General features: G+C 31.3%; 3 protein-coding genes across 3 annotated transcripts; 1 reads left to right on the top strand and 2 right to left on the bottom strand.

The window, feature by feature from the left end:
- Nucleotides 1-1,238: 1,238 nt before the first annotated feature.
- On the bottom strand, nt 1,239-3,608 carry LOC126776532 (uncharacterized). Its single transcript, XM_050499128.1, has 3 exons — nt 3,333-3,608; nt 2,346-2,495; nt 1,239-2,084 (listed from the first exon to the last, which is right to left on the bottom strand). Exons 1-3 carry the CDS (start codon nt 3,376-3,378, stop codon nt 1,858-1,860), a joined length of 423 nt encoding a protein of 140 aa, XP_050355085.1. The 5' UTR covers nt 3,379-3,608; the 3' UTR covers nt 1,239-1,857.
- A 3,194-nt stretch (nt 3,609-6,802) lies between these two features.
- Nucleotides 6,803-8,115, bottom strand: LOC126776529 (uncharacterized). The gene is made up of 2 exons (XM_050499124.1): nt 7,745-8,115; nt 6,803-7,383 (listed from the first exon to the last, which is right to left on the bottom strand). The coding sequence occupies exons 1-2, from the start codon at nt 8,055-8,057 to the stop codon at nt 7,160-7,162; spliced, it is 537 nt and encodes a 178-aa protein (XP_050355081.1). The 5' UTR covers nt 8,058-8,115; the 3' UTR covers nt 6,803-7,159.
- Nucleotides 8,116-8,421: 306 nt separating this feature from the next.
- Nucleotides 8,422-9,687, top strand: LOC126776530 (uncharacterized). The gene is made up of 3 exons (XM_050499125.1): nt 8,422-8,712; nt 8,989-9,229; nt 9,452-9,687. Exons 1-3 carry the CDS (start codon nt 8,587-8,589, stop codon nt 9,583-9,585), a joined length of 501 nt encoding a protein of 166 aa, XP_050355082.1. The 5' UTR covers nt 8,422-8,586; the 3' UTR covers nt 9,586-9,687.
- Nucleotides 9,688-10,014: the final 327 nt, after the last annotated feature.

Raw genomic sequence — 10,014 nt, 5'->3', positions numbered from 1 at the left:
TTTATTAAAACAAAGCGTCAAAACAATCTGGTTTCATGTATATAGTCGTATACACACAGAACTTGCTCTGTATAAATGGAGTCTCCATTTATACAGAGCAAGTTCACTATACTCGAGAAAAATAAACGATATCTTTACAAAGTCATTTATAGTTAATTTATTTATCTATTAGGAAGCCAACGTTATATACTCTAAGTAATACTTTTTCTTAATATGTATATAAAAGTAGTTATAGAGTATGTATCAATTATAAGCTAACTTAACATGCAAAAAAAGTTGTTGCTCACTTAAGTATACCCGAATTGTTGAAAAATATAATTATAATCTATAACTTATACAACAGTGTGTTAAATAATAAAATAAAATATTTCCTTTGTAATAGCGATCATTTCGTTTATAGTAACGTCTTTTCGTTTGTAGTATCTTCTATTCGTTTGTAGTAGCGTTAATTTCGTTTGTAGTACCTTCATTTCGTTTGTAGTAACCTCTTTTCGTTTGTAGTAGTGATATGTTTATAGTAACTGTCTTTTCGTTTGTAGTAGCGGTCATTTCGTTTGTAGTACCTTCATTTCGTTTGTAGTAACGGTCATTTCGTCTATAGTAACCTGGTGTATCTCATTATAGTTCGTATTTGTTTTGTGAAAGAAAAAAAACTTGCTTAAATTTTTTTTTTACAAAGTATTTTTTTTTTTTTGCTTCAACTACAAACGATTTTTTTTCACTACAATCAACTACAAACGATTCACTTCAAGAATCAACTATTCATTTTGAGCGTCGACAAAACCGGGGGGTGAGTTTTTTCGATGTCCTCCAATTTTTTTTAGAGCTACTACAAACGAAAATATTTTTACTACAATCAACTACATACGAATATCTATAAGAATCAAAAAGAAAAAAATCGATTTTCAAAAGTCGGGGGCCAAGTTCACATAGCCACCATTTATTCAAATTAATTTAATCTTATTTAAAATATGTAAAATCTGTAAAATATTATTATTGTAATTTTTGTCTATTTATTATTTATTGTGTTGTATATGATTACGATCCTTGTTTGGTCGAAATAAATGTTTTTATTATTTAAGTCACGTGACTACGAATTATACGTATGACTTCAGGTAACTCAATTTTTTTAGACACTAATATACATATATGGTATGCGAAAAAAAAAACTTTAATCAGAAAAATATTTTTAATCTATGTCTTTACAAAAAACATAATATAAGGCTAAAATAGTAATATAATTAAGTAACTATTTCTATTTATTGAGCAAAATTAATAATAAATCACAATTTAGAGCATAAACAAAGGAGAAATAGGAACAAGCATCCAGTATGTTATATAAAGTAGTCTAAAAATCAGCTTTTGCAAGTGTACTTGTAGTGTATAGGACTTGTCGAAATAAGCCGAACGAATATCTTTTACATATATATTTTTTGTGTGTTTTTGGTTAACCCTATTCAAACTCTTAGAGGACGGATTAAATACCCTACTAATTTAGAAATACACACAGTACAAATTTTATATTACAATGAGTATTGTAAAGTCACTTCTTAAACCCTAATCGCAATATTAAATAATAATTTTCAAATAATTAGTGAAAAGAAACAGACCCATTAATATGTGTATAAGATTCCATATTTCATTTAATTAAATAAATAATAAACAAAAAATAAATAAATTTTATGACTTTTCATGTAGCTTTCTACATAAGCATAAAATTGTTTTGAAGTAAGTCACTAATTATTACTAGCATAACATTTATACTGTTTATTAAAATTTACTGCTGTGCAACATTTAACTACTAATAAGATCCGAAGACTATAACGACAATTGAGGTACATTCAATTAGCATTATATTTAAGCAGCAGTTATGCTAGACAATACTTGACGTCCTAATTTATCTGCTATAAAGTCAAGAATTGTATAAACAAGTTCCCTACGGCTAGACGTACATGCCATTAGAACTTCTACAGCACGCACATAATCAATTGGATCAAGTCGTCTCAGGTAATTAAATACAATATAAATAAGTTCCTTCAATTTTTCTTTGACACTTTCCCAAATGTCTCTCAGGCTTATGTAGGCTGTAATGATAAAGAAAATTTTTATTCTTATATTATTGATAATACATACAGTATATAAAATGAAGTTTATGTATCTTTCAAATATATAAGTTTGACCTTTAAAAATAATGAAAGAAGAGAATTTAATTAGAGTAGAACAATTAAAAAGGCATTGACTTTTTCAAAATAATTATACATCTGTAAAAGTGTCATAATTTTATTTGATAATATTTAATTGTTTACAACTTCTTATTATATGTCACAAGATTTATTTATGCTTACCAACTCCAGCTGCTGCACCTATCCCTGCACCAAGAGCTGCACCCATCCTTCCCCCTGCATAACCACCAAACAGACCACCCGCAACAGCAAAAGCTCCAGTCAGAATAGCTGTCTCTTTATCCCATGACACTTTTATTTGAAATTCATCAGCTATAAATAAAACAAAATATTTGTATTACGAGCATAATAAAAAATACTATAATCCAACTTTAAAAACTAATCATTAATCTGTTTTAAATATTTCTTTCTAAAAATATTTTTCTTATATACAATGAGAATAATATTAGTAGTCGCCAATCATAGTCTACTATTGGACATAGTCTTCCCCCAAGGAGTAACAAAGTTTCCGTCTGACAGCCATATCTAGTCAGTAAAGGTCACTGGTCTATCTGGCTGGTGGGTGTTCTATGCTATGTAAGATTCATCTTTTACAGTAAAACAGTCATCGATCGGTCGACACATATGACCAGCCCACTGACACTTTAGTCTGATAATTTTGCAAGCAACACCAGTAACTTCAGTTACTTCCTGGATAATTTATTTCTGATTTTATAATTTAAAGATATAGCATAGCTCGCTTCATATTACTCCAAGGGCCACCTTCAATTTATGGACTGTCCAGCAGTAAGTGTCCATGTGTCGGTACCTTATGTTACAGCACATAAGGCAAATTAATTGAAAGCTTGTCTTCAAATGTGGCAGTACAGGCAACATCATCATATGTGCTATACGATAGAGACAATATTTTTAGTAATAAAGTATAACTATTTTGGATTTTTTTTATCATATTTTACATTTATTTACAACACATTGCTGAGCAATATTACTTTTTATTTTACCAATGTCATATCCTAATTTTCAAGGTAATTTTCCGTTCTTATAAAGAAACTTTCGTACTTATAAAGAAACTAATAAAATACGTCGAACATTCAAAAGATTAAAAAATAGTAAATTTAATATACATGATCATTTAAAAATATTACTTACCCAGATTGAATATAATACTCTGTATTAATCTTTGATCGAAGTTCATTTCTGGTGAAATATATGGCTCGAGCGACAAAGTAATGATGAAAATTTATCTACTTCTTAGTAGGAAGATTTACAACCATTGGATATTTTGTTACCGTCCTTTGATTTAACGTAGTCAGTCGTCACATCAAAAAGGCGAAGATTCGTTTTAGGACGAGTGCCAAGCAAAACGTAATAATGTTACGCTTCAGGGCTTCGGTAAGTCATTTAATAAAATTTATATTAATAAGCAACTTTGACAGCAAAAACATCAAAACAAGCTATTTTAAATTATTGTGAATTAAATATATTTGTCAATGTCAAATAAAAGTGAGTATGGGTAAGCACCGCTATAATGCCTAAAGAAAAAAATCTGTAGGCATACATATCCTATTTATTTAAAATGTTAATGTATAAATGATGTTTGTAAATACTAGCAGACTATATTTTAAATACTAACAGACTTGGGCAAAATGATATCAGATTAATGATTATAGTTACAATGTGTACTTATTGATGTTTTTGTTGTCAACATGGACAATGAACATGGAATTTTTTTTTTTTTTTATAGAATAGGAAGGTGGACGAGCATGTGGGCCACCTGATGGTAAGTGGTCACCAAACGCCCTTAGACATTGGCATTGTAAGAAATGTCAACCATCGCTTATAGCCAATGCGCCACCAACCTTGGGAACTAAGATTTTATGTCCCTTGTGCCTGGAATAGGTCATTTAATCTTCTAAATATGGAAGGCAGAGGTAAGGACTATCTTTGTGTAGGAAAAAGTGTCCGCCGAAATGCGTTAAATTATTGTAGTACTACATTAGCATCTCGGTAAATTTTAAAAACAGAGCCGAAAGTTATAGAGTAGGATAGATAAATAAACAAGGAAATTATTATTGTTCTATTATTTTAAAGCGTTATAACAGTTATCAATAAAAAATCACTAAACGTATTTAAAGTTCAAAAAAATATTTACTCCGTTTACAACTGCTACATTTATAACATACCATGTATGCGCTAGCGCCAGTGTGAAAGGTTTTTAACAGCTCACAGCTAGACATTTTTTTGCCTTGTTCTCCATATAAGATATTCCTTCTTACTTGATACTCAATTTTTACAGCGCAAGCTCACGTAATGTGAAACTGTAAGACTCGAAGGAAAATAAATAAACGTCCGATATCCTGCAATGCATACAATTTTCTATTCCTCTTCCAAATAGTCGCATGCGATACTGTATGACCTTTTGTCTTCCTACCTCTACTAAGCCACTCGCCTTTATAACGCATGTGTTTCTCTTATAATATAAGCAGTATTTGTTTTAATTATGATATTTTTACCGACAGTTCTATTGCCTTATTGAAGAAAAAGTTAAAAAAACTGTTTAGATAGTTTGAATTATTTAACTTAAAAAAAAAATATATTAGCTTAGGTCTTTGTTGCTGTCATAGACTTTTTTTAGACTTATTCAAAAGCGCATGTCGTAATCATTTGAATTTTTTGATTGACATTTTGATTTGTAGACCTATGAACATAAAATAAAATAAAAATACTTCTACCTTCCATACTACAAAATGTATAATGTGCATTGTTCGATTTTTTTTTAGAAATAATTGACTGTTTTTGTTCTAATAGGCTTATTTCGGTGAGCGTGAACCACTAGAGGCGCACTCTAGTGGTAAACGCGCGGAAAAGAATGGGCCCTTAAGTGGTAGCAACAATTTGGTTACTGTACAAGAAATCACTATTTCGGCATAAAAAAGTTAGGAGGTGGTCGTTGTAGCAGTAAAATAAAACTTCTTGAGAACGGTAGAACTGGTAGATTATGGTGGAATCGGTGGAATGCTTTATTGAAAAATGGTACGAATATATATACAAAAAGTAAAGTAAAAATATCCGCGGCGTGTGTATTCTTGTTGCTATGCGTACTGCTACAAAAGAAACGCCACCTTATCTTATAGCGTTCCTCGCAGTAATGCGGTTTTTTGTATGCCTTGGCACCCGCCTCTCTGCGTGCCAGGGCTGCTGGTCCGTACCGTCAGGCGGTGTACGTGTGTTAAGCATCAACAGATTACATACAAGACAATGCAACGAGATCCGCTTCACCACCTGCCGCGGCGGTGCGCGGCGTCGTGTGTTAAAAATATGTTTTTCTATGAACAACAGATAATAATTCGAAAACAGCGATTTTGCAATGTATATGCTTTGTATATTCCGAGTTCCCCAGAAGACAATGCCACACCCAAAAGTGTCTGAACGACTTCAGTTAATTGTCTTAAATTCACGTCCAAGTTCACTGCGCTGATCCAATGCGAGGTTCAGCCTCCTCATAAAGCCCATCAATGGGACATTAAGGTTGCGTTTCCACCAAAGATGTGATAGGCCTCTAAACGGTGCCAGGATTCGTAACGACGCTGTAAAACGGTACGAGCATGTGTAGCGGGCTCTTTCTATACACTACACATGTACCTCTGACAAACACCGTATAGTGACTGCTATTTTTTCGCTTGTGTTCATCCCTAGCACACATATCTCGTACACATCTCTCGATATTACTTACTGTTTCTTTGTTTATATAAAATGGCAATTTCATAGCTAAGGCTGAGTCCTGAGTCAGGGCACATCGCATGCGGAATCCGCCGCGCACGAAACAAATACTCGACATGTTTGAAACTGTCCGAACTGCTAGCGGGCGCGCACAAGATCGGGCGCATTATGCTGGCGAATCCGCTCGTCATACGCATCTTTTGATTTTAACTGGCGGATAGTGAATTCATTTGACTTATAATGTCGATTGAAGAGTTTTCTGTGGAAAATTATGGCGGTGATGAAAAAGCCTTTCATTTGGATGTCCAGGCACCCTGAGCATAAATATAAAAGACACAAAAGTCTGAAGTTTAAAGAAACTACTTCTTTTAATATTGAGTGACATTTTAATATATAAATATGATATGCACAGCATTATACGCGTGCGAACGCATGGGCGTAACGCGTGGTGGAACGCGTACGCGTGCGAAAGGCGCTCTCCAACCGGTACTAAGGACAGCCGTCCGCTTATTTCTACGCTACGCAATCCGCATGCGCGATGCGCCGCGCGCCGTGGCTCAAGACTCAGACCAAGAACCCAATTATTTTTTAGTTCAACTTAATTTTTTCTCAAGCACTTGGAGGTAAAATTATTGTACTAAATAACTATATTCTGGTCACATCTTGCAAAAAAACACTACTTTCGAATGAGAATAGGTAAAAAAAAAATTCATAAGTAAGTCAATTTTCCTTTTATTTCACAACTTTACACAAAATTTATTATTATGAAATCAACAAATATTTATTTTTTATATTATTTATTTAAAACAAATGACAATTTATTTTTATTTATTACTTCTATTTAAATACATCATAAAACATTTCAAAATATATAAAACAATTTCCACGCTATCTTTCTAATACTATATTAATTATTAGTATATTTAAAAAATATTATTTAAGAGAGAAAATATTCTGAAGGAAGAGAAAGTGTTAGTAGAAAATATAGACAAGGAAAAATAGATAGAGTAATAAATATTACTTGAAATTGTCCGAAAAAAATTAGTTTCTTGTTCTATCTTATATCTAGAATAAATATTAAATTATATTCACATTTACTTAATCGTTTATGTCGTGTCCTACTTCAGTCATATACAATGATGGTCGAAACACAAGTGTCATAAAATGTCTACAAATCAGTAGTAAAACGTATGTAAAAGTCATGTAAACAGAAATTATTTACCAAAACAAAACTAAACATGAATATATGTAAAACCTTAACCTACAGTCAAACTAGACAAAACTTTTTTTCCAAGAATATCCGAAGTAACTTGAAGGACAACCATAGCGAGTTGTGAGCTATCGCCGCTGTGTTGCATCAAAAATTTTGCAGCTTTCTTGTAATCGTCGATTCCCAGACCCGCCAGATAATCGTAGACGATATCGAATAATTCCGACAATTTATCTCGTATATCCTTCCATATATCACGCATCGACACAGCTGAAATATTTTTTAATATATATAAAGGAAGGTAGCAAAGTATACAGTGGGTATTCGTAAATGTGACGTCGAATCTCACCTTTTTTTCCTAAGTGATAATCTACTTTATTCATAAAGAAAATAAAATATTATCGACAGATCAGCACACTTAATATACACCTTTATTATTTATATTAATGACGGAATACTGATTAAACTTTTTGAATACTGAAATCGTTATAAGTAGGTACTGATTCCGAGAATTAAGATTTGAATTCAATATTTATAATTGGTTTATGTTTATACATTCTGATAAGTATAAATGATTGATTTTGAAATTAAAATAAAATGAGCTAAAGCTTGTTTTAGCAAAGTTGCTTACCAACTACTCCAATACCACAAACACCACCAACTGCGCCTCCTACAGCTGCACCAATCTTGCCTCCATAATGCTTTCCGATCAAAGTTCCAGCTAGTGTTAATCCCGTAGTAACAAGGAGAGCGCTTTTCGCTCTGCCATCATTTAAGAGTATTCGAAAATTAAATTGGTCGCTGATAGACAAAATAATATTTTCAAGGGACGTAGGATCGAACGGTAGTCCACAAGAATTAGATTCATCTCTACAACAAAGGTCGTACTCATTTTCTGATTCTGAATCGGAGTATTCTGAACTGAAGCTTGCTTCATAATCCATTTTGACTGAATTAAGTTTCAACGAAGACGAAGTTCACACAGCGCTGTGTTAATAACTACTGTCGACTACCATGTGATTTACTGGTACCCTTTTATTAGGTATTGAATTATAAAAATATTGTAAAAATACCCTTAATTTTTATGCATATTTAAAATTCATTCTTCGGAGTCGAAAATGTATATGACATTTATTAAGTTTTTTTGTTTATATACATATATTACATTAATATTTTTTTTACATTATTTGTTAATTAGTTTCATATATTCCATAAAATTCAATTATTCTTCTTAGTTTTTATCTGCTATGTCTTGACTTTTGACAACTCTTTGACATTTGTCATTAATGGTTGTATTTTGTTAATATTTATATTATACTCGTGGGATAGTTTACGAAGAGAATGCAATCACTATATACGTTTTAGTTTACTTAAATTATTTATCTATAAACTTTCTCTAAATATCTTCTTGTTGTTTTATTTAAATAGGTGTTAATTAATCTTGGCATATACAATTAAACAATTTTAATTCTCATGGCGCATAGAAATGTTTATCAAAGATTGGGATATCGCATATCGGAAGAAGTTCAACTTTTAGCCGAAGAGAAATGGATAGTTGAAGCTTTAACTAAAATAAAAAATCAAAGAAATTGTTTACAGGTAAGAAATGGTAAATGCAATCCGCAAGAGAAATTCGCATCTCGAATTTGTTCCGTTATTCTAGAACTTTAAAAATGCACATGTGAACGCAAAAGGATGTGCTGTTGCACGTAACTCATATAAAAAAAAAAACTATACGTCTACGCGGGGTGAGGACCCTGTCGTTTAAAAGGAGCAACTAATTCCTATAAAATACAACCCTTATCAACCCCAATTTCGAGATGCGAATTTCTAATGCCAACCCCATCATATTTTGTCATTTTTGTTAATATAAAGATAGAGAGACTGCATCTCGAAAGTTTAAAAGCAAAAATAAAAGGAAATACAAAAAAAGATGTCGCAGAAACAAGAATAAAAGACAATGAAAATAGTATAGCCACAACTTCAGCAGTATCCATGATGCAGCATGTAAATACAGGGAAGAGTGATGTTGAAACTGAAAAGAAGGTATTCTCAGTTACCGAGGCTTTTTGCAATGAAGAGGAACTCGATTTAATGGTCACCGATCCAATATTGCGTATGTTTTTATAACAACTATTTTTCCAATGCTAATTTCAGTTTAATGTTTATTTATTATTTGTTGATATATTGCATTTTGTTAATTATTTTTCTTTTTGTGTTAAATTTCTACAAAATATTATTATTTTTTCTTATAAACTCACAGTTAATCGTATTAAAATATATTTAATTTTTGTGTGATTAATTAATAAAATATATGTAATTTAATTCTTTGTTATAGTTGCAAATCCGAGTACATCAGACTTTAATATGGAGGAAGACGAAGATGAAAGTGATGACGACATGTTTATTGATATGAACATGTTGATGAATGGGAATTTTCAGTCTCGCAAGAAATATGATCAAAATCAGTAAATGGTTATAAAATGATGCAGTATTTTTATAACAGCTTTGAAATGATAAGGCCTTTGTAAGAACTGTCTAATTAGGAAAAATTATAGTTCTTATAATATGTGATCTTTGTATCTTTAATTACTTATAATGTAAATAACAGTTTTTTTTTTATGTTTGACCTTTACAGAACTGAATATACATAGGCAAATAGAAATAATTTATACATGTGTGATTGTCATGTACATATGGGATCGATAATGTGGTAACGAAATACACAATAAATAAAGATAAGCTAATGAAAGTAAGACTATGTATTTTTAAATGTAATATAATACATACCATTATGTGATAAATTATTTGTTCTACTTGGTACAAAAAGATTGACTTTTTTTTAAACAGTTTGTTCAGATTTCACTTTTGCTTTTTAAATAAAAATATGATTATAGTAGA

This window comes from Nymphalis io, chromosome 20 (assembly GCF_905147045.1).
Source record: "Nymphalis io chromosome 20, ilAglIoxx1.1, whole genome shotgun sequence".
NCBI classification, from domain to species: Eukaryota; Metazoa; Arthropoda; class Insecta; order Lepidoptera; family Nymphalidae; genus Nymphalis; species Nymphalis io.
The sequence above is the reverse complement of the archived record's forward strand: the minus strand, read 5'-3'. Positions and strand labels throughout refer to the sequence as shown.

Bases quoted from the DNA above. Each gene is read 5' to 3' on its own strand.
- LOC126776532 (XM_050499128.1), bottom strand. From the start codon at position 3,378: ATGAACTTCGATCAAAGATTAATACAGAGTATTATATTCAATCTGG. The intron at 2,496-3,332 runs GTAAGTAATATT...TTTTATTTATAG, and splicing joins GAGTATTATATTCAATCTGG to CTGATGAATTTCAAATAAAA. The intron at 2,085-2,345 runs GTAAGCATAAAT...TTATCATTACAG, and splicing joins AGGTGCAGCAGCTGGAGTTG to CCTACATAAGCCTGAGAGAC.
- LOC126776529 (XM_050499124.1), bottom strand. From the start codon at position 8,057: ATGGATTATGAAGCAAGCTTCAGTTCAGAATACTCCGATTCAGAATCA. The intron at 7,384-7,744 runs GTAAGCAACTTT...AAAATATTTCAG, and splicing joins TTGTGGTATTGGAGTAGTTG to CTGTGTCGATGCGTGATATA.
- LOC126776530 (XM_050499125.1), top strand. From the start codon at position 8,587: ATGGCGCATAGAAATGTTTATCAAAGATTGGGATATCGCATATCGGAA. The intron at 8,713-8,988 runs GTAAGAAATGGT...GTTAATATAAAG, and splicing joins ATCAAAGAAATTGTTTACAG to ATAGAGAGACTGCATCTCGA. The intron at 9,230-9,451 runs GTATGTTTTTAT...TCTTTGTTATAG, and splicing joins GGTCACCGATCCAATATTGC to TTGCAAATCCGAGTACATCA.